At 37.1% G+C, this 25,160-nt stretch overlaps 1 protein-coding gene across 1 annotated transcript in view; it reads left to right on the top strand.

Annotated features, from left to right (window-relative positions):
* ACVR1C (activin A receptor type 1C) overlaps positions 1 to 20,830 on the top strand; it is a 57,382-nt gene extending 36,552 nt beyond the window's left edge. The window contains exons 3-8 of the mRNA XM_007941816.2: positions 451 to 681; positions 3,781 to 3,948; positions 5,316 to 5,472; positions 9,129 to 9,253; positions 16,131 to 16,261; positions 20,705 to 20,830. Coding sequence (XP_007940007.2) covers positions 451 to 681; positions 3,781 to 3,948; positions 5,316 to 5,472; positions 9,129 to 9,253; positions 16,131 to 16,261; positions 20,705 to 20,830 — 938 coding nt within the window. The remainder of the gene's footprint in view (positions 1 to 450; positions 682 to 3,780; positions 3,949 to 5,315; positions 5,473 to 9,128; positions 9,254 to 16,130; positions 16,262 to 20,704) is intronic.
* Positions 20,831 to 25,160: the final 4,330 nt, after the last annotated feature.

Genomic DNA, 25,160 nt, shown 5'->3' with positions numbered 1-25,160 from the left:
GTCTTCCTTATTCATTGTCCAGCTCTCACATGCATACGAGGTGATTGGAAGTATCATGGCTTGTGTCAGGCACACCTTAGTCCTCAAGGAGATATCAGTTGTACTAGAAAGTGTAAACTTTACACATATTTTACAATCTAATGTAAATTTGTTCGTTACCCTTGTGTATTTAATAAGCTGACTGCCTTTGGTGGGCAAATCAAGGAAGTCTACAGCAATAGTGTAAAATCAAATATCTGTAGCAGCTGCTGTGTTCAAGAAGTTTTTACTTTTGAATATTAAAAGAGAATGTAAGGTATATTTTTTTTTACTTAAAAAGTAAAGTTTGGTGTAGCAGTGCTTATTTCTTCAAAATCAATAAAATTATTAAAGTGCAAAAATAGTGGTCACCATGTCAGTTTTTTTCTGAGACTTAATTTTTATCATCTATTCCACCTCTTCTTTGCTTAGGTTTACCTCTGTTGGTTCAAAGAACAATTGCAAGAACGATTGTCCTTCAGGAAATAGTAGGAAAAGGTCGATTTGGTGAGGTGTGGCACGGAAGATGGTGTGGGGAGGACGTGGCTGTGAAAATATTCTCCTCCAGAGATGAAAGATCTTGGTTTCGTGAGGCAGAAATTTACCAGACGGTTATGCTGCGACATGAAAACATCCTTGGTTTCATTGCTGCTGACAACAAAGGTATATTTTCAATCTAAAGGGGTCCAGCAAATAAAAGTAAAAATGTTGTATCTAGTATCAGTTAAGAGAAAAATCAATTAATCTCTTTGTTTTAATAAAGTCTATATCAAACAACTACTCCTCAGAAGGAAGGTTGGGCGATCTACTTCCGAGGTGATACTGCCTCAGCAACCCAAGGAGGGGTCTCTATGAGTTGGGTCCAACTCAAGGGCACATAACAACAAACAACAACAACATATCAAACAAAACAAAACAAAAACCAAATTCACTGCCATTGAGTCGGTTCTGACTCATAGCGACTCCCATTGGGTTTCCGAGGCTGTAAATCTTTACAGAAGTAGATCACCCCATCTTTCTTCCGGAGCAGCTGGTGTGTTTGAACTGCTTACCTTCTGGTTAGCAGCCAAATGCCTTACTCACTACGCCACCAGAGCTCCTTAAAAGTCTATATAAAAGTCTGATTTCCCTATTTTGGAGAAAAAATACTTTTCTCTGCAGATAAATATAAATAAACATATAAATCAACACAAACAGACCATATGAGATGATGATGATGATGATATAACCAGGTGAATATTTAAAATATTTGATAACTTACATGGTTTAAGAACCAGCAAATCAAAACAGAAAGCTGGGCTGGAGCAGAGTTCTGAAGAATTCTACCAGTCTAAGTATGAACACTTTAGTCACTGGGTCGTGAATCAATCTGAAGATACCTGGAAGGGTGGAGGGAGGAATTGGTTTGGTTGGCTGAGGCAAAAGAGTGTCATTTGGAGGTTCTAACTAGCAGTGAGAAATATGTCATTATTTTAGTAACTGATACAGGCATGCCAGTAAATGCCAGGTGGATAGTCACCCTTTTAAAAACTGTGATTTTCATCTTTATAACAGGTTTCATTTCCATGATTCAAGCTTCTATGAACATTATCTCTTTAGATTGTGTTATAGTGGCAGCAAGCAAGACAATTTTAGTGAAATTGTCTTAATAGAAATTAATCTTCTATAAATGTTACTTTGTACACAGTTTATATCTTGAGGTTGAACATTAACAACCTCAAACAATATTGCTTTTTGAGTTTCATGGAGCAAGACAGAGCATCAACTTTCTGGTATTTAAATCAATGTTCATAAAATGTTGTATATATCCCTGAGTAATCAGAGGCTGAATACAAAATTTGTGGATTGTCTGTCCTTTGTTTCTTCTTTTTTTCCATATCTTTTATTAATTTCACTGTGAATTACTACCTTTTCCAAAGAGAAATAGGGAACAAAAGGGAGAATAAAAACTTAATCTAGCCAAATATTTATCTCAAAAGAGTAGTATACACAAAGAACATTTTTGAAGTAGAGATGGTAACTTTCTCTCAGAAGGGATTGAAACAAATTAACTATGGATATCAGGGATCCACTTGGACCTGTGAAAATTCAAAAGCCACAGTTATTTTTATCTAATATAATGTTGATCATAAAGTTACTCATTAATAAATAGATAGCAAGAGAGTGCTAATATTTTGTACGTTTTGGCCATAAGTGTGTTGGCTGATGAATTTTCATTCCTGATTTGATAGACTTTAGGGAGAAACTGAATAAGCCAAGCTAAAAAAATTAAGTTTTTTTCAAGTTCTTAACTACATATACTTTGAAGATAATCCGGGCTATTGAAAAAGACATTTTTCATTCAACTGGTAATGAACATTTTTTTCCCCTTCCTAATCTTGGGCTGAATTACCTAATGACCAAAGCTGGATTTGCATGTTCAGACTAATTCACAATGTTGCCAAAGCAGTAATCACTATGCTATACAGCCTACAGCCTGTTTGTTGGATTAGAAAATGGTATGCAAGAGAGAGCTCAGATAATCCCTGAGTTTCTCCTTCTCAGTTTAATTGGTCTTCCTTTGTCAGATCCTTAATCACCAGTGGCTTTGTGTATGGTTCCACATGGTCTCTAACATCACTCTCACCTTCATGAATCCCTGTTTCTTTTGCAAGATTTATAGTTTTAGTTTTCAGTAAACTCCTTGGTAAAGATGTTGATGTGAGCGCAAAGATAGTCCCTGGTGTCAAGCAGGGAGAGAGGTGTGAGTAGGGTTAGTTTTGTGTGTGGTCAGTTCATTAGTGAACTTTATCCTTTTATGTTGACTTTTTCAATTCCAGGAAATTTTATTACTACCTGGACTTTGAAATCAAATATTTGAATGGTGAGTAGCTCCTGTACATAAAACACCTGGCAGAAAATGTTCTTAGCAAATGCACATTATAGATTCCTTTCCTTGAGTGTCAGAACTAGTCAGGACCGCCCAGGGTTATTATAGACACTTTATTCCGAAGGCTAAACTAACTCTAGGGACTCTAACACTTAAAGAAGTTTTAGGCTCTGCTGGAGAAAACACCTAGCAGTCTGCTCCTGTAGAGATTTCAGCCTTGGAAGCCCTATAGGGCAGTTGTATTCTGTGCTATAGGGTCGTTAGGAGTTGGAATTGACTTGATGGTACACAGCAACAACATGCCAACATCTTCAAGAATTTATTGAGAATTTTTACTTTACTAACTTACACTGCTAACGTTATCACTAAATGAATTCACTTTGCTTTTTTATAATACAAATTAACTTTAACAACTGGCATTTTTTTCTTAGGTATATATTTGCAGCAATAAAAGTATTTTCCTAATTTGGCAAAGGATGTGGGTGATGGTTGCACAACATGATTAATGTAATCAATGTCACTGAACTGTACATGCAAAAATTGTTGAATTGACAAGTGTTGTGATATATGTATATATGTGCATAATGTATATATGTGTATGTATGTATATAATTATATATATGTATGTATATATATATCTATATATAGGTATATATATATGAAGCTCTGGTGGTGTAGTGCCTAAGGCATTTGACTGCTAACTAGAAGGCTGGTAGTTCAAACCCACCAACCACTCCACGGAAAGAAGACTGGGCAATCTGCTTCTGTAGAGATTTACCACCTTGGAAACCCAAAGGGGGTTGCTATGAGCTGGAATCGACTCAGTGGCATGGAGTTTTTGTTTGTTTGTTTTATATATATTTTTACCATAACAATTTTTTTTTTCCTGTTAGATAATGGAACATGGACTCAACTTTGGCTTGTATCAGAATACCATGAACAGGGTTCCTTATATGACTATTTGAATAGAAACATAGTGACAGTGGCTGGAATGATCAAACTGGCACTTTCAATAGCTAGTGGTCTGTCCCACCTTCATATGGAGATTGTTGGCACACAAGGTATTTAATTCCTCTTTTACTCTTTGAATTTGTGAATAGAAACACTATATTGTTTTTTTAGTGTTTGGTTGCATTTTAGTTTTTTACAAACAATTATCAACGTAAGCAAACACTAAAATTATGAAATTTAAAGTTTTGTTATGGTTTAGTCAGCTCATATCTATGTACTTGGCCTTTTGCATATTATCTGTGATAATATTTTTATTACTTGTGTTTCCATCTTTGCATTTAGCGTTTGTCTGGGAGATCTTGCTGTGATGGGTAATCTTTCTATATTCAGAGCTCAGGGCTCTAGGATTATCTTCTGTATCTGTGTCAATTGGTTTCTCTTTTTTTTGTTGAAGAGGGTTTGTGTGGCTTGTCTGCCTCTTCTGCCATCTTACCAGAAGTCCCTCTATATTCAGAGAATACAATAATTTAAATGTTTATCTCTGATTTAAAAGTAATAAATGGAAAGGTAATATGATCTAGGAGAAAAAAATGTGTCATATATTTGGAAAGTATATAATAACCAATACCTTTTCTATTTATTGCGTTAATAGAGAGTTAGCTCTAGAAAGTCATTAATCTAGGCAGGGCAATTTTTTTTCTCAAATTTGGGCTCATTCTTAAAAAGTTTGGGAATCCCCCCACATTTTTGTGTACATGAATTATATCTATCAATATTTGCCATATTAGAAATGAGAACTGAGAAATTTAAAGATATTTATTTATTTAAAATAAACATGATAAATCAATTGAACATCAACATAACAATTTTTAACACTGTACTTTGTAATACAAAATCTAATTTAGTGAAAACAATTATTTTGTTTCACATTTTTGTAAATATCTTTAATGTCTGGATTTTTGTATTTATTTCTTCACCTAGTTTTAATATGTTGTTTTGGTTGAAGTGTATGAAGAAAAGCTGACCTCATGCAGATAATGTAGTTGAGAAAGGATTTCAAAGAACCTCTCTTTGGGCCACATTTGAGAAATACTGGCCTACGGTAGCAGAGGTTTGAAATGGTGCTTCTTTCTGTATCCATCCAACAAATACTTGTTAATACCTATCACATGAACACACAGAGTGTGTTCTAAGCCTTGGAGGCATGGTGATGAATAAAACAAAGTCACTGTCCTCATTCAGCTTACAGTCTAGGTGGGGAGACAGTTAATAAATATATACATAAATAAACAAGATAATTTAGATAGTGAAAGGAACTATGAAGAAAGCAAAATGGAATATTGTGATGGAGGATATTTAAGATATCAGGGCAGGCCTCTCTGAGGAGGTGACATCTTTGTCTTCAAAATGATTCCTCTTGAAGAGACTGAATCTTCAATCATGAAAAACATGAATATTATTTCCTTATGCTTTGTAGGTAAACCTGCTATTGCTCATCGAGATATAAAATCAAAGAATATCTTAGTGAAAAAATGTGAAACTTGTGCCATAGCAGATTTAGGATTGGCTGTGAAGCATGATTCAGTACTGAACACTATCGACATACCTCAGAATCCTAAAGCTGGGACCAAGAGGTACGAGGAATTAGCATATAAACCAAAAACCAAACTCACTACCATCAAGTTGATTCAACTCATAGTGACCCCTCCTTGGGTTTCCGAGGTGGTATCTCTACAGAAGTAAATTGCCCAGTCTTCCTTCCGACAACTTAAAAGAACAGTTGCCATCAAGTTGACTCTGATTCATGGTAATCCCATGTTTGTCAGAGTAGAATTGTTCCAAAGGGTTTTCAGTGGGTGATTGTTGGAAATAGATCACCAGGCCTGTGGTGTAGTGAATTACTGGTATGGCTTGTCGAGCCATAGTCTTTGTGACTCCCACCAGATTACTGGGTAGCACCATGCAGATAATGTGTTTGGAACTCTAATGTTGGGTTTGGTTAATTTTGTCACTCTGCTAGACTTAAAATGAGCTTTCCTAGAGGCAGAAAGGGGATCTCACTGCCATCAAGAGAAAAGAACTGGAGTTGAAGTGGAGTGCATCCTTGGACCCAATATCCTTGCACTGGACCCCCTTGGCAGAGACACCCCCACAGAGAGACAGCAGCAGTGGGACCAAAAGTCATGAGACAAGAGTGGCATCCTTGTTGGCCCACAGCAAGAGAGCTGAGTGCCATTGGGCAGGAGGCTTACTGGCAGAGTGGGGTGCACCTGTCAGCAGAACTAAAAAAGCTTTGTAACATTGCCCATGTAGGGCAGAGGCTAGGCCAAGAGGCCAAGGGCCACAGAGGCATATATGAGGGCATAACAGAGGGTAGACTGTCCTGATTGAAGAACTGTATCCTGAGTATGTTACTGAACCTGAATTATAGCCTGTTACTTCCTTGATAAACTCCATAATCTTATTATCTGTGAGTTCTCTGGCCATTGCAACAAATTATCAAACCCAGCAGAGAAATAGAGAGTGCTGTGGGAGGCATGGTTGGTGTCAGAATTGGTAAAAAGGCTGGCAGGTAGTGGTATGACCGGCCTCACAAGAATAAGCGTTGGGCTGTTGATGGTGACTCTGTCTCCCTCTTGAGAAGTTAGAGGAAGTCAGAAGAGCCTGCCTTCATGCCCTTTTTCCATGCCCTAAGAAAGCTCAGGGTGGACTTGAACCAAGCACATTAACTGTTGTACCACCTAGGGACTCCATATAAAACTTATAATTGCATAATAAGCATGATTTCCTGGGATACTGTATCTAGCGGTTGAGTTGGAATGGGAAACCATTAGGTCCAAGAAAGGAAGATGTCTTCTCCAGGCTCCTGAGAAGTTAGTGGGCACAATGGTTATAAAGAAAGGTGGCATTTTTGCTTTATTATGGAATGGTGGAAGAGATGGTGATACATTATTTTGAGAATGTCACATTCTGTGAATGCATTTTCCTGCAGATTGGAAAAGACTTTGTCAACAGTGTATAACTCCCTCAAAGCCTTTCTTTGTACCTCAAAAATCAACTAAAACTCAGGGCTTTAACACATTGTCCTCATCCTTAGAAGTAAGGAAGATGAGACTTCTTCTCATGTAGTTTGGGCATGTTATCAGGAGGGCCCAATCCGTGCAGAAGGATGCTTGATAAACTAGAGAATCAGTGAAAGAGAGAAAGATCTTCAGTGAGATGGATTGACACGGTGGCTTCAACACCGGGCTCAAACATAGCAATGATCGTGAGGATGACACAGGACTGGGCAGCATTTTGTTCTGTTACACAAAAGGTTGCTTTGAGTCAGAACCAACTCGATGGCACCTAACAACAGTTGCATGTGTTCTCAACAACAGATACAGAATCAGTAGATTGATTAGGGAGTCTATATTATATATATGTGTGTGTGTGGACATATGTGCTATTTTATTCCATTTAAAAAAAAAAGGAACAACTTACTGCCATTGAGTTGATTCCAACTCATAGCAACCCCCATTGGGTTTCTTAGGCAGTAAACCTTTACAGAAGTAGATTGCTGAGTCTTCCTTCCACAGAGTGGCTGGTGGGTTTGAACTGACAGCCTTCTAGTTAGCAGTCACATATCTTAGGCACTACGTCACCAGAGCTCCTTTTATTATATTCCATTAGTATTTTAAAATATTATATAATAATTTATGTTTTCACCTATTGTTATCCTTAAGCCTCCCAAACTGATGTATATTATAAGATAATATGAGTTTGCATAGTTTACACTTTTAAGACCTTCTGAAAGTTAAGAACAAGCATGATTTAAACAGAGCGTGCCACACATGTATGAGGATAGGGTCATTAGTAGTGAAATTTTTGATGTTTTGTTTTTGTTGTTGTTATGACCAGCCTGTGGGGTAGTTATCTCTATTTCCTTTTATCTGAGTTGTGCTTTTATTTAGGCTTGTGCTACTCTTGGCATAATTCAGCATTCTTGACCTTGAAATCAGAAACAACCAAAACACTTTCTAGGAGGTCTTAAAGATCCTTGAGAGAAGAGAATTTCTAAGCTGCTATAGGTGGTCTCTGAGCTGTATTTGAGATTTCAGGACAATTCTGTGAGTCTTCCATTTGGTTCCTGAGAGGACTTTTAATGAGACTCCAGGAACACTTCAAGGAAGTTTAGTTAGACTGGTTATCCCTAAGAGATCTCACTCCTTTTCTCTGGAAAAAGAAAGCCTTATCTGCCATCTGCCTGTCTTCACATGAGGGACCCTCAGGGAAACCTGAAATGTCTGATTCCCTCAGAGTTTCTAAAACATTAAAGAGTCCAAAGAGGGAGTTGAGTCCTCACTTCAGTAATCTGGGAGTTCTTAAAAATCTCCTAAATCATCCAGGCTCAATCCAAACCGAAAAAACAAACTCAGTGCTGTTGAGTTGATTTGACTCATAGAAATCCCTCCTTGGGTTTTCGAGGCAGTACTCTAGGGAAATAGATTGCCTAGTCTTCCTTTCAAGGAGTGGCTGGTGGGTTTGAACCACCAGCCTTCCGCTTAGCAGTCAAATGTAATAGGTTTCTTCCATTTTAGATTTCTCGAGTTGGGCTATAATTTTCTTTAAACTAATATTTAATAAAATTGTTAGAGAAGATAACTTGAGGAATGCTACTAATCACTGTGTTGGAGTACTGGGCACAGCACAATGAAGCAAAAACACTCTTTGTCTTGGGTGGTGTAACAGTTAATGCACTTGGCTGCTTAGTAAATTTTGGAGGTTCAAGTCTACCCAAAGGAATCTCAGAAGAAAGATCTGGTGATCTACTTCCAAAAAATGAGCCATTGAAAACCTTTTGGAACACAGTTGTACTCTGACACACAGGGGGTCACCATAACTTAGAATCCACTTGACAGCAACTGGTGAGGCCCTCTAGGAGCTTTCCAAGTCAATGAACTACCAGAGGAAATTGAAGGCCATCTCCCCTGTTGAGTACTTTTCTCACTGAATTTCCCTCTGGCTGTGCTTTCCAATGGCAGTATTTGACTACTGGCACACTTGCTATAACACTAAATGGAATGATCTCCAGTACTGTTTAAAATGTGTTTTAATTGATGATCAAGTTAATAACTTTATTATTTAACTTTACTATAGTGCCTAAGACCTACTTTTAAAATTGATGTAAGCTGTCTTAACCAGAGCTCCCATAATTTATACCTTACATCAGGTTTTAAGATTGTGAACTACTGCATTACTGAACAGCTATAAAGTCATGCACAGAATCTGAAATGTACGTGTTTTTAAGGTATATGGCTCCTGAAATGCTTGATGATACCATGAATGTGAATATCTTTGAGTCCTTCAAACGTGCTGACATTTATTCTGTTGGTCTGGTTTACTGGGAAATAGCCCGAAGGTGTTCAGTTGGAGGTAAGGCTTTCACTTTTTAAGGCTTTGAAAGTATGCTTTCTGTTTGCCTTTCCATGATGCTCTGGATATTAGCTGTGATTTTCTAATTTTCGCTTTAAGCAGCATATTATTTCTAAATATTTAAGAACATAACTCTTGGTGATATTTTTCGAACAGTAAAGATAGAACATAGCAAATACTGGAGATTTTATAGTGTGATTACTGTTTGAGGCAGGGGGAAGGGGGTGCAGTGCTCCTGATAATTCTAATTCCCATAGTCATACTTTGTGAAGCACTTAAGAATTATCTTATTTGAATTTGTATGCAGTTAGCTGTATCCCTACTTTATACCAGAAACTTAAACACAAGGAAGTTAAATTATTGTCAAGGCTACAAGACTTGAAGCCTTCTGTTTCTTAGACATTTCCTCTTCTCCTTTTTTCTGTGATGATGGGCGGGAGTGGAGTGAAAGGAAGGAGGAAGTGAGCAAAGACAAACTTCCTGCCCCCGTACTGCTCCCAGCACTTTAGAGATAATGAAAGAAAGACATCGGGAGAACGAATTCTACAGATGCAGACTGATGAAATTGTTGCATCAGTAGAGTTAAATGCACATAGAAAATGGTTTAGAGTTTGCACTTTGAAGTGAGACCGGCTTGAGGGTTAAGCCTCTTCCTGAATATCTGACATTAGAAAGTTACTTAGCTGGTGGTGCAGTGGTTAGGTGCTGGACTGTTAACTGAAAGGGCTACGGTTAGAACCCACCAGCCACTCTTAGGGGAGAAAGATGTGGCAGTCTGCTTCTGCAGAGATTTACAGCCTTGAAAACCCTATGGGCCAGTTTTACTCTGTCCAGTAGGGTCATCATGAGTTGGAATCGATTCAGCGGCAGTGGGTACTTACCTGTAAAATGAAAATAAAAATAAAACACGCCCTTTGGACTATGAAAAATTAATTATTTAAATCACGTGAAGCTTTTAGTACATAGTGTGTGTATTGTAAGTGTTTTAGTTATCTAATGCTGCTATAATAGAAATACCACAAGTGGATGGCTTTAACAAACAGAAATGTATTTTCTCACAGTTTAGTAGGCTAGAAGTCCAAATTCAGGCTCTAAGGGAAGGCTTTCTGTTTTGTCCATTGGAGGGAAGGTCCTTGAGTCTTTAGCTTCTGTTTCCTGGTTCCTTCGAGATCTCCATGTGGTTTGGCATCAGTCTTTCCTCATCTCTGCTTACCTACTTGTCCTAACCTGCCACTTTTATATGTTGTAAGAGATATACACTCAATATACACTCTGTTCTAACCCTATCTCATTAACATAACAAAGACAGTCCATTACCAAATGGGATTATAAACACAGGCATAGAGGTTAGGATTTACAATACATATTTTTGGGGCGCACTTCAATGCATAATGTTCCACCCTTTAGCTCCTCCCAAATTCATTTCCTTTTCACACACAAATCACGTTCACCTCATCACATCATCCCAAAAGTCTTAAATCAATTCTAAGTCCAAAATATCATCTTCTGAGTTATCTAAATAAAACATGGGTGAGATTTTAGACATATTCTACCCTGGGGCTAAATTCTTCTTTGTCTGTGAACTTATGACATCTAGAATACACATTATTTGTTTCCAAAGTACAATGGTGGAACAGGCACTGGTAGACATTTCCTTTACAAATGAGAGAAATTGGAGGGATAAAAGGAGTAACTGGCACCAAGCAAGTTCAAAACTAGCCGAACAATTTCCATTAGCTTTCAAGGCTTGAAGATAATCCTCTGTACTCAGAGACCATCTGGCCAATGGCCCTGCCCTCCAAGTTTGGATGTTGGCCATGACCTCTGGATTCCAAATGTGGATCTCCTTGGCCTTGGGCTTTACCTTGTCCTTCCAGATCCTCTGAGTTGATGGCAATCTGCTTCCTAGGCTTGGGTGGCCCCATTCTCCTAGTCCATTGCTTGGCAATCCCACCCCATTTGCCCTGGCAGAATCCATTCTAGTGCCCCTTGGGCATAGCAGCCCTGCCCCTCAGCTTTGTGTGGCAGCCCCACACCCTGGGACATCTGAATGGCAGCCCCACACCCTAGAACCAAGATGACAAAGATCTGACTCTTTGAAACCTAGGAGACTGAGGCCCCATCCTTTGAGATCAAGGAGACCATGGCCCTACCCTTAGAAACAGAAAAGGCCCTGCTCTCTATGGCTCTTCCAACAGTTTCTTTTCTTTGAGGACAACAATAGTTCCTTTGGCCTTTTATTGCCTGTACAATTCCAGAAAGCAGACTTCCCCCACCCTTTTGTCCTGTCTCTGACTCCTTCAGTCTAAGCTGATTTGTTTTCTGCTGTACTAATTTGTTAGATCTATCATTTTGTTATAAGCAGCAAGGAGAAACCACACAGCCCCTTTAAGATCTTGCTTAGAAATACCATTTGCCAGCTATCCAAGTTTATCACTTACAAGTTCTATCTTCCACCAACCACTTGATTGTAATTCAGTTAAGTTCTTCATCCTTCCTCCATTGACTAACACATGTTCATCATTTTCCTTTAAAACTTCACCAGAAGCACATTTAATGTCCACATTAATAGCAACATTCTGTTGCTGGCATCATATGTAATCTCTAAAATGATAGAGACTTTCTCTATAGCTCTCTTCAATTCCTTTGGAGCCCTCACCAGAATTTCCTTTAATGTCCATAATTATACCAACAGTCTCTGCAAGGCAATCTAGGCTGTTACTGGTTAGCACCATAAAACTCTTCCAGCCTCCACCCATTACTCAGTTCCCAAACCACTTTCGACGTGTAGATATCTGTTAGAGCAGGACCCTACTCTTCTGGTACCCAATTCTGTCTTAGTTATCTAGTGCTACTCTAACAGAAATACCACAGGTGGCTGGCTTTAACAAACAGAATTTATTCTCTCACAGTTTAACAGGCTAGAAATCCAAATTTAGGGTGCTGGCTGTAGGAAAAGATTTTCTTTGTAATCTCTGAGAGAAGGTCTTTTGTCTCTTCAGCTCCTGTTTCCTGATTCCTTGGAAATCTCCATGTGATTTGGCATCAGTGTTTCCCTAGCTTGTCCTAATCTCTAAACTTTATATTTTGTAGGAGATCAACTCAAAACACTCCCCACACTAATCCTGTCTCATTAACATAACAAAGACAACCCATTCCCAAATGGGATTATAACCATAGTTACAGAGGTTAGGTTTAACAACAAACATTTTTGGGGCACACAGTTCAATCCATAGCAGTAAGCATTTAATAAAAGAGTTGCCATTATTAAACATCTGTCATTTTTATTTGCATCACACAAATCTCATTTTTTTAAATAAAAAACACACTGCAGACTTCTTAAAATACTTAAACTCCTTGTTGTCAAGTTGATTCCAACTCATAACCACCATGTAAAATGCTTTGTTGTTTTTAAGTACCATCAAGTTGGCTCTGACTCATAGTGACCCTATGTGCAACAGAACGAAACACTGCCCAGTTCTGTGCCAGCCTCACAATCCTTGCTAGACCTGAGCCCATCATTGCAGCTACCATGTCAGTCCATCTCGTTGAGGGCCCTCCCCTTTTTTGGTGACTCTCCACTTTACCAAGCATGATATCCTTTTCTAGGAATGGTCCCTTCTGACAACATGAACAAAGTAGATGAGACAAAGTTTGGCCATTCTCGTTTCCAAGGAACATTCTAGCTGTACTTCTTCCTGGTCAAATTTGTTTGTTCTTCTGCCAATCCATGGTGCTTTCAGTATTCTTTGCCAGCACCACAACTCAAAAGCATCAACTCTTCTTGGGTCTTCCTTATTCATTGTCCAGCTTTCACATGCATATGAGGCAATTGAAAATACCATGGCTTGGGTTAGGTGCACCTTAGTGTTCAAAGAGACATCTTTGTTCCTCAGCACTTTAATAAGTTTCCTTTGCAGCAGATTTGCCCAGTGCAATACATTGTCTGATGTCTTGACAGCTTCCTCCAAGGGTATTGATTGTGGAACCAAGTAAAATGAAGTCTTTGACAGCTTCTATCTTTTCTCCATTTATCGTGATGGTGCTTATTGGTCCAGTTGTAAGGACTTTCTTTTATTTATGTTGAGATGTAATCCATACTGAACACTGTAGTCTTTAATCTTCAGTAACTGCTTCAAGTCAGCTTCACATTCAGCAAGCAGAGTTGTGTCGTCTGCATATCACAGGTTGTTAATGAGTCTTCCTCCAACTGTGATGCCATGCTCTTCTTCATATAGTCCAGCTTCTTGCATTATTTACTCAGCATACAGATTGAATAAATGTGGTGAAAAGATACAACCCTGACACCCTCCCTTCCTGATTTTAAACCATGCATTATTTTCTTGTTCTGTTCTAACAACAGCCTCCTTGTATATATATAGGTTCCTCGTGAGTACAATTAAGCATTCTGGAATTCCCGTACTTCACAATGTTATCCATAATTTGTTATGATCCACATAGTCAAATGCTTTTGCATAGTCAATAAAAGGCAAGTAAACATCTTTCTGGTATTCTTTGCTTTGAACCAAGATCCATCTTACATCAGCAATGATATCCTTCATTCCACGTCCTGTTCTGAATCCAGCTTGCGTTTCTGACAATTCTCTGTCAATATACTGCTGCAACCATTTTTTAATTATCTTCAGCAAAATTTTACTTGCGTGTGATATTAACAATATTGTTTGATAATTTCCACGTTCTGTGGGATCACCTTTCTTCAAAATGGGTACAAATATGGATCTCTTCCAGACAGTTGGCCAGGTAGCTGTCTTCCAAATTGCTTGACACAGATAAGCAAGTGCCTCCAGCACGGCATCTGTTTGTTGAAGCTTCTCAGTGGGTCTTCTGTCAATCCTGGACCTTTGTTTTTTGCTAATTCCTTGTGCAGCTTCAACTTCTTCCTTCAGTACCACTGGTTCTTGATCAGTTCTTTTTGGTACAGTGACTCTGTATTCCTTCCATCTTCTTTTGATATTTCTTGCATCATTCAATATTTTGCCCATAGAATCTTTCAATATTGTAACTTGAGGCTTTTTTCTTCAGTTTTTTCAGCTTGAGTAATGTGGAGCCTATTCTTCCCTTTTGGTTTTCCTATTCCAGGTCTTTGCACATCTTATTATAATAACTCACTTTTGTCTTCTTGAGCTGTTCTTTGAAATCTTCTGTCTAGCTCTTTTATGTTGTTATTTCTTCTGTGTGCTTCAGCTACTCTCTGTTCAAGAGCAAGTTTCAGAGTCTCTTCTGACCATTGATTTCGGTCTTTTCTTCCTTTCTTGTCTTTTTAATGATCTTTTGCTTTCTTCATGGAGGATGTTCTTGATGTCATCCCACAGTTATTCTTGTTTTTAGTCATTGGTGTTCAATGCATCAAATCTATTCTTTAGATGGTCTGTAAATTCAGAAGGGATATAATCAAGGTCATATTTTGGCCCTCGTGGACTTGTTTTAATTGTCTTCAATTTCAGCTTGAACTTGCATAGAGCAATTGATGGTCTGTTCCACAGTCAACTCCTGGCCTTGTTTTGCCTGAAGATATTGAGCTTCTCCATTGCCTCTTTCCACAGATGTAGTCGATCTGATTCCTGTGGACTCCATCTGGTGAAGTCCATGCATATAGTCACCATTTATGTTGTTGAAAAAAGGTATATTCAATGAATAAGTCATTGGTCTTTCAAGATTCTATCATGCCATCTGCAGCATGATTTCTATCACCAAGGCCATATTTTCCAACTAGCAGTAGTTCTAAAATCCAAAGATAAGAAAGTCAGCTTTTAAAGAGTTGCACAATAATTGACAAGAGAGAAAGTTAGTTTGCTTTGAAAGGGTGAGGAAACTGTACTGTAAATTCTATAATTAGGAGAAATTAGGCATATGAATTTAATAATGAATTTTTAGATAAATTAAAATTGTAACTATTAAACCGAGTGCTTTAAGCTATTATATCTTTGGTTTTGTAGTGATACATTATTTTAATAAACTGAACTTTCCATTTCCCCAGGATACCAGTGTGTCTAGAAGATTTAATTGATATTATTTCAAAATGGCTATCTGTGATAGCTAAGGTTTTATGTCAACTTGGCTGGGCCTGGTTGAGTAGCTGGGCAGCTGGATGTAGTTATTCCCCATCATGAGACTGGTAATTAACTCCATGGTGGAATCTGCTGGGGCAGCTGTGCAGCTGCTTTAGGGGTGTGGGCTACTTTCAGTGTGTATGAAGCAACTTTGAGGAAGGTCTTCAGCTTTTTGGCATGCTTGAACTCTGCATGTAGTCAAGTCATTGTTCAGCAGCCTGCCATGCCCTGCCGATCTTGGGACTTCTGGACTTGAATTGGTGGCCTGACATGTTGTTTGGTAACACTGGGGCTGTGTCAACCTTGGGTTTGTCAGCCTCATCAGCCAGCAGCTGTCTGAGTGAAGAAAAGCCTCCAGCTTCAGTGGGCCAGGAGCAGGAGACAGAGCTGAAGCCCAGGGTCTGGGGCTATCACCCAGACCCTAGAGCCTGGCACTTTGAACTCAAACTTAAAGCCTCCACACTGTAAGAGAATAAACTCCTGTTTGTTAGAGTCATCCCATGTGTGGTATATTCCTGTCAGTGCGGCACTAAGTAACCAAACTACCACCTGTGTTTATTATTCATACCAAACCAAAAAATATCCAAACTCATTCCACTCGACTTGATTCTGACTAATAGCAACCCCTATTGGATTTCCAAGGCTGTAAACCTTTGCAAAAGTAGACCACATCATCTTTCTTCTGTGGAATAGCTTGTGGGTTTGAATCACTGACCTTTTGGTTATCAGCCAAATGCCTTAAACATTACAGTACCAGAACTCCTTATTATTCACACAGAACAATTTATTATGCACATTTCTTACAGGAATTGTAGAGGACTACCAGTTGCCTTATTATGACATGGTGCCTTCAGATCCTTCAATAGAAGAAATGAAGAAGGTTGTTTGTGACCAGAAGTTTCGACCAAGTATCCCAAACCAGTGGCAAAGCTGTGAAGTAAGCCTGTATTTTTGTTACATATATTTTGCTATTGTATGTTTAATTTATATATCTGGAAAGGTTTTCCAGTGCTATAAACTTCATCTCTCTTAATCTAGGCATCCAATTCATTCCATATATGTAGGTAAATGTCTTTTTATAAGTCTTTAGAAGGATTTTATTTCTTTAGAAACACAACTTGATGTCAACTAACAGCAACAATGCAGAATGCTACATTGTGTAGCAGTATTAAACAAGCCTTGAAATCTCAGTGATTTAACATAACAAGACTTTATTTTTTTGCTATACACCGTCCTATCTAGGATAAGGAGCTGCCTCCCTGTGATGACTCAGTAATTTGGCCTGTTCTGATCTTGAGATATTCATGTCAGGAGAAGAGAGGAGCTAAAGGGTCACACACTGGTTCTTAAATTCTTTTTGGCACCAAGTGGCATGCACCACTTCCACTCATAGCCCCTAGGCCAGAACTAGTCACATTTGTCCATCTAACTGCAAGGTGACTGGGGACTGTGTGAACAGGAATATTTAGTGGATTCTCAATGTCTGTATCACAAAAGAGTATTACAATTTTAACCATTCTTACACTCAATACAAGGAGCCCAGGTGGTGGACTGGTTATGTGCTCAACTGCTATCTGAAAGACTGGCAGTTTGAACTCACCAGCCACTCCATGAGAGAGAGATGTAGCAGTCTGCTTCTGTGAAGATTTACAGCATTGGAAACTCTATGGGGCAATTCTACTCTGTCCTATAGGGTGACTAATAGCCGAAACTGACTCAATGGCAATGGGTTATATTCAATACAGAGCGTCCCAGAGGTACAATAGTTAAGCACTGGGCTGCTGGCCAAAAGGTTGGTGGTTCAGACTCACCTCGTAGCTCTGTGGGAGAAAGACCTGACAATCTGTTCACATGAAGATTTCAGCCAAGAAAACTCTGCGGGAAAGTTCTTTTCTGTCACATGGGGTTGCTTTGAGTGGCAATTGGCTCCATGGCACTTAACAATGAAAACATATTTTAATACATTATTCCTAATCTCTAAGCTGCTGAAGTTTAAACTCATTATCCTACAATGGAAAAGCTCCCTGAGGGTATATCATCATTACCAGCAGCCCAATATAGTAACTTAACCATCATACAATAAAAAATACTTGCTGTCAATACTCACTCATAGTGTCTCACAGTAGCAGTGTGCTCCACAGAGTTTTCAATGGCTCTTTTTTTTTCTTCAAAGTAGACTTATAGGACTTTCTTCTGAGGCACTTCCACTTGCACTTGAACTGTATGTAGCCTTTTGGTTAGCAGGTGAGAGCATTAACCAGTCCCACCATCCATGCATTGAATAGTTATTGAAATACTTTCTCTGCTTTATATGAAGATATTTTCCAGCTCCCACAAGGAAAAACAGGAATGGTGGGGGAAAGACAATAAACCCTACAACTAGTTCCATAACTGTTGTAATGCTTTAATCTCCCCTATCTCAGTTACTGCCTTTTATCTTCCACCATATTTAATTGTAACATTTGAAGCCCTTTTAAGTGACCTCTTTTTGTTTGGATTTGTTGGAAGTTATTTTGTCTGGTTGATTTTTTGGCTCATCTTCTCCCTTCATGTTTCACTCAATTCTTTTTCTGTTTAAGATAAGATTTGTATCTTTATATCTTGGTTCTTCTATATGATTATATAAAGATCTTACCTATATACTTATTTGAGAAGTAGAATTTGAGGTATTTGCCACCTAATTGAAGTTAAATTGATTTTTTTCTAATATTAATAATTTCATGCATATACAAGAAGATATATATGTAAAGTTTAAAGTATAGCAATAATATATTTTTGTTGTTAGGTGCTGTCAAGTTGGTTCTAACTCACAGTGACCCTGTGTGCAACCGAATGAAGAGCTGTTTAGTCCTGCTCCATTCTCACATCTTTGCTGTGCTTGAGTTCATTGTTGCAGTCACTGTATCAATCCATCTTCTTGAAAGTCTTCCTCTTTTTCTCTGACCCTGTACTTTACCAAGCATGATTTCTTTCTCCAGGTACTGGGTCCCTCCTGATAATATGTTCAAAGTATGTTAGACAAAGTCTTGCCATCCTTATTTCTAAGGAGTATTGTGGCTGCACTTCTTCCAAAACAGATTTGTTTATGGTTCTGACAGTTCATGGTATAATCAATATTCTTTGCCCATACCATAGTTCAAAGGCATCAATTCTTTGAAAATACTATGGCTTGAGTCAGGAACACCTTCATGACTTCTTTGCTTTTTCATACTTTAAAGAGTCTTTTGCAGCAAATTTGCCCAATGCAATAGGTTGTTTGATTTCTTAACTGCTGCTTCCATGGACATTGATTGTGGATACAAGTAAAATGAAATCCTTGATAACTTCAGTATTTTCTCTGTTTATCGTAATGTTGCTAACAATAACATGAATACCAGTAAATCCACTGTCAAGTTTATAAATGGAATATTTATGCTTAGAAGAACTTCTTACTCCCTTGAAAGTTTAATGTTATACTTAGTCATTTATTTATTATTGCCTTACATTTCTTTAGAATTCTGCCACACACACACACCAAGACACACACGTTTCTACAGAAAATATTGTTCACTTTTTATATTTGTGAAACTTGTTGAACCTTACTGTAGATATTCTCCAATTTTTTTTCACTCTCCATTCTATATCTGTAGTGTAGTAATTCATTATGTGAATATAGCACAATTTCTTTATCCACTCTACTGCTGACTGTTATATGTGAGATTTCTAGTGTTTTTGTTTTATTTTTAACAATGATGCTATAAATATGTGTGGAAAAGTTTCTTTGCATTATAAAACTATCGATATATATATTTTTTCAGACGTCCATGTAGATAATCATATCTTCGTGATGAGTCTTAATGCTTCTCTTTCTATCTTATTGTAGTGTATAAACCCACTGTCAAACCCACTGCCATTGAGTTGATTCCTACTCAGAGACCCTTTAGGACAGAGTAGAGCTTCTCCATAGGGTTCTCAAGGCCATAAATCTTCACAGAAGCAGGCAGCTTCATCTTTATCTTGTGGAGCAGCTGGTGGGCTCAGACTGCCGACCTTTTGGTTAGCAGGACTATGCTTTAATCATAGAACCTTGTCTTAGCCTGGGTTCTCTCTATATCTACACCTGTATATCTATATCTATAATATGTATAATCTCTCTCTCTATATATATATATGGGAGCTCTGGTGGTGTAGTGCCTAAGGCATTTGACTGCTAACCAGAAGGCTGGTGGTTCAAATCCAACAACCACTCCTTGGAAGGAAGATGGGGCAATCTACTTCTGTAGTGATAATGCTGCAGAAACCCAAGGAGAGGTCGTTATGAATCAGATCCGACTTGATGGCAGTGAGCTTCTCTATATATATTATAGGAGCTCTGGTGACGTAGTGCCTAAGATATTTGACTGCTAACCAGAAGGCTGACGGTTCAAATCCACCACCCACTTCTTGGAAGGAAGATTGAGTGATTTACTTCCATAGAGATACCGCCTTGGAAACCCAAGGAAGGGTCGCTATGAGTCAAATTGACCCAACAGTGGTGAATTTGATTTTATATATATTATATATATATAATTATATTATTACATATATAGATGGATAGATAGATCTATCCATCTATCTGTATCTATATATAAATATATATAGAGAAACTTATCTCAGGGAATTGGTGTAGAGGTTGGCAGGTCCCAAGTTCATGGGTCAAATGGCAAGCTGGATGATTCTCCTGCAGCTACAGGAACTGACAAACTCAAGATCAGCAGGCATGCACACTGACTGCCCAGGCAAGATACAGGGAATTTCCATCCCACTCCATATCCCCATGTCCATGTCCCTTCCCTATTCTTAGAGGATTTTGCAAGATAGCCATTCTACCAAATTCCCAGAGATTGAATTTTCAATTAAAAGTTAGTCTCTCTACAAGATTGATATGTGTGTTTTTACAGGATTTTTTTTTTTTTTTTTTGTAAGGAGTTTGGCTCTAATCTCTTTCTCATATGGTTTACTGTTTCCATTGTTAAAATTTTTATTTATTTTGTTGTTGAGAATATACTATCAAAACATATCCCAATTCAACAGTTTCTCATGTACAACTCAGTGACATTGATTACATTCTTTAAACTGTGCAACCGTTCTCACCCTCCTTTTTCCCCATTAATATAAACTCACTGCCCACTTAGTTTTTTTATCTAATCTTTCAAGTGGCTGTTGTTAATTTGATCCCATATAAAGAGACCTTGAATGAGCACAATACTCAAGGCAGACATTCTTTACTAGTTAAGCTAAACTATTGTTTGAGTTTAGTATTTATCAAAGGTTAGCATACTTCCCAGCTTGGTGGTTTTGCCTCATTTGTATTCTGTTTTGTGTGAGTAGCTAAAGTCTGATATTTTTCTCTCCCTTAAAGGCACTCCGAGTCATGGGGAGAATAATGCGTGAATGTTGGTATGCCAATGGGGCAGCTCGCCTAACTGCCCTCCGTATTAAGAAGACTATTTCTCAACTTTGTGTCAAGGAAGACTGCAAAGCCTAATGATAATAATAGTGTTAAAAAAGGAATTTCTCACAGCTTTCATTCCCATTTTCCCTCTTTATGTGAATGTTTTGCCTTTTTGTTTTTGGTTCTACCTCAAAGATGATGCAGTACAGTATTTAAGTGCCCAAAGGCAGCATGAAAAGGTAACTCTAAAGTTTAACATAGTTTGACGTCATCATCTTTCTGTGTTGTCTGTAATTTTATTTTGAAAATCAACACATCAATGTATATTTTTCTTTTATAAAAAAGGAAGATATTGGGAAAAATGGTAAAATAAGCTATATAAAATGTAACAAGTCATTAAGGTTTTTATTTTACTTGAGCCAAGAGCATATGAATTAATAGAAAAATATGTAAAAATACATTTTTGAGATAAAAACATAGTCATTAAAAATGTGAATTAGAGCCTGTTATATGTAAACAGAACTTTAGATCATATAATCTATGTTTTTTTTCTATTTTATGAATTAAGAATAGGATGTTTTTAAAAGTTAAATATTACTGTGAATTTTAATATATAAGACATGTAGATATGAAACTATTTAATTGGAAGATGTGATTGAAGACAGAGTCCCGCTTGTTTGGGACTTTACCCTTGTCCTTAATCTTGGTAGTCCACTACCACAGCATTTCCTAAGGCACGTAATTTGCAAGTTAAACTTGTTACTTTCTCTCATTTGAGACACCTGACACCTTGAGACATTCAGAAATGTCCCAAAAATCACACAGCTTGTGGAAGAGTGGGTACTAGGTAGAAATCTTTTGATAGTGAGTAGTCTAAAGTTAACTAGGGTCCTACTTTCCCTTTAATTCCCATAGTATTTTTCTCCTATGCAGAAACATTTTTTATTATAGTATTAGGACTTTGGTCATTCAGAAGGCAAATTGAGTTATTTTGCAGAATCACAATGGACCTGTGTAAAATCTCAGGACCTGCGTAAAATCTATTGACATTTTTCTCATAGAAATACCATAATTACCACATTTATTAGATGGATATGAATGTTCTCTGAACACTTTCAGAGATTAATCAAGCATGAAGATTCATTGACAGAAGGTGTACTTACAGCTTTTATTATTTTTCTTTTTTTCGTGCATACCTGTTTAAAAAGAAAGGTCAGAAGAGGAATCTAGCACATATTTTGAGGAAAAATGAAGACAACTCTTAAATTCAGAGGAACATATAAACCCTATAGAGCGTATCAGTAACTGTAAATTGATATTCTCCTTCACTCTCAAATTGGAGTGCAAAAGAAGTCTCATAATGGTTTTGTCTCCTATGGAGACAGAGGGATGAATTCTGAAAACTACATGGAATAATAAATATTTCCTTCAAATCTATAATACTGTTTTGATGAAGGAGACTTGGTGTCTTTTATTGTTCTAAATCACTGTTTATCGAATTCTGTTCTTAGAACATTCTTTTGCTGGAATGACCAAAAGTGTTCTTTGATAGCTTCTTTGAGAGTAATACATTCGCATACCATGTACGTTGAGGGGTACAGAGGTAAAGAAGTGTTACTTGAATTATTTTTACTTGATTTCCTACATTATATGACCTTGGAACCCTTTATTTTAGGACAGGGAAGAAATTTTTACTATCCCACAGTTTAACATCCTATGAAACCAAACTCACTGCCTTCGAGTCGGATCTGACTTATAACGACCCCTCCTTGGTTTTCTGAGGTGGTATCTCTATGGAAGTAGATTGTCCAGTCTTCCTTCCGAGGAGGAGCGGCTGGTGGGTTTGAACCATCAGCCTTAGGCACTATGCCAGCAGAGCTCCCAAATACAACGTAGGTAATGGTTTTCTGAAGGCTATGACTATGTATTTTTATGTAGAATGTAATTTAGATTGTTGTTGTTGTTATGTGCTCTTGAGTCTGACCCAACTCATAGTGACCCCTCCTTGGGTTTCCGAGGCAGTATCACTTCGGAAGTCGATTGCCCTCTCTTCCTTCCGAGGAGCAGCTGGTGGGTTTGAACCGCCAGCCTTCTGGTTATCAGTCAAGTGCCTTAGGCACTGTGCTACCAGAGCTCCCCTCTCTTATTATGGAAACATGTTATTGAATCCATATTCATATAATTGAGGTGAAATAAAGAAGGCAAAACTCCAAGAACTATTAAGTTTGCTTGCCCTTTCACTTTCATTCACGCATTCATCCTTTCATTAAATAAGCATAGATGACCCCTGCATCTTGCTTGCCATAATGTTTGGTGAAACAGAGGAATAAAAAGATGGATAGGTCTTATCTTCAGGGACTTTAAAGTCTAATTTAGGAATGGGATCAGGGATGTAGGTGGGGTGGAAGAAGAAAACTAATTGACACAGATATAATGCAAAGCATGATGTCTTGAGTTCTACATGACAGTGGTTTCAGGAGTAAATCTGAAAATCACTTTCAATATGCAGCATATTTAGAAAGTCTCTTTATTTGGATATTACAGACAATCTAAATTTTTTTATCCATTTTAAAAAGTGCTTATATGAAGGGTAATTCTGCTTGTGTTTGTTACCTTGATTTCTTATAAATTGTTTCTGCATATATGAGAAGGAAGTTATTTATTTATTATGGTTATACTCTAGTTTAAAATAAACGAGAGCAGTAGTTCCAGTTTTATTCACTTATGTTGGGTGAATATACTTATTTAATTCTTTGAGAAAGGGTGTTTTAACATTTCTATGTCCCTTGCCATTATGTTTTATAATTTATTTGAGGTGTCAAAATAGAATTCCCTATTTTTATTGGTTTAACTTTCACTCTATAGTAATATGTACATTTGGATACATTTTTTATTGTCTTTGTCTCTGCTAGCTATAACTCCAAACTGAATTGTCTTATATTTCAATTGCAAAGTACATTTTAAAGAAAGAGAGTAGATTAATCAAAATGATAAGGAAAAAGTTTAAGCTTGTAATATTTTCCTTAACTCTCAAAATGATTATGGATAGAAAATGCTCATTTATAAAAATAGAATAAAGCTTAGCACATAGGACAGATTTCCTGTATATACATATGATGTTAAATTTTATATTATATGTTTTTTAATAAGGGTCTCATTGTGTAATATTTATTTCTTTTAAATTTCGTTATAAGCAAAAAAAATATTCTTAGGCTCAAAGTATCAGTGTTCTTTATTCCTTTCATATATTTTTGGTTTGGGGTACAATACAAAGCTTGGGAAAATATTATTTATGAAAATTCAGTACTGTTTAAAATGTGGATGGGATTTATATGCAGCCTCACTTTTTTAAAATAAGGGAAACATTGTCGATATTTCTGCATGATTTTGTTGCCTTATAAGCTATGTATTTAAGTATGTAATGGTTCAGATTTTATTGTGTGTCTTTTTCCTATATCTAAAATATCTAGCATATCACATGTGAAATTCTTAATTTATGTTCTGACTTGAAATTTAAATGCAACATGACTATGCCATGTACTATTATAGACGTAATACTTGCTTTTCATCTTTATACTTTCATTTAACTTTAAAATTTAAATTTTTGTAATTATATGAGAATAGTAACCTGGTTGCAATGTCTGAAGAATTGAAAATCAGTTTTCATTTAAAATGAAATTCTATAATAGGTTCATTAGATTAAAAATTCCATAATAATTTATTATTTTTTAATACAACTACAATTGTTGAATGATTAAACAAAACAAAACAGAACTGCTACTACTACTACTATGCTGGAATTTTGCCATCATGTGTCTTATTGGGGCAGAGAAAACTCAAGACAGTTTTTAGTTTATGGAAAACACCAAAGGAACCTTCTTAGCAAATCACCTGAAAGCAGGGAGCCTATGTCTGCCATTATATAAAATCTTAGTGAACAACTTTGAATTACTTGTCAGGGAATAGTTTTGAAAGGATTATTTAAAATAATAATAGAAATTAATTTTGTTTAAATTTATTTAAAATATGAAAATTTTATTTCACATTAGTAAATTACAAAAGTAACAGTAGCAAATGAAGAAAAGTTGTCAGCTCATTCTTCAGTAGTCATTTCTTAGAGTAAATTCACAGATACAACATTATAAGTTACTTGGAAATATGTAGGCGTTATATCCTAAAATGGTGTTAGTGGAGTTTTCTCATATTCTAAGCATCATTTCTTTTGTGAAACACAACTTTTGTGTTTGACAGTACTTTGGTCCATCTCCATACCTAATACCTGCATGGGTTTTATTTCCTATTTTAATGAAGGCAGCAATCCATTTGATCCTGAGGGCTTTTTCTAATAGAAAAGCCAGTTGGAATATAAAGTTTTCATGTTAAATAGAATTTCTGTAATATAAATAGGAGCTCTGGTGGCATA

Source organism: Orycteropus afer, unplaced genomic scaffold, assembly GCF_000298275.1.
Source record: "Orycteropus afer afer isolate SDZICR_OR568_19922 unplaced genomic scaffold, OryAfe1.0 scaffold00084, whole genome shotgun sequence".
Taxonomy (NCBI): Eukaryota; Metazoa; Chordata; class Mammalia; order Tubulidentata; family Orycteropodidae; genus Orycteropus; species Orycteropus afer.
The sequence above is the reverse complement of the archived record's forward strand: the minus strand, read 5'-3'. Positions and strand labels throughout refer to the sequence as shown.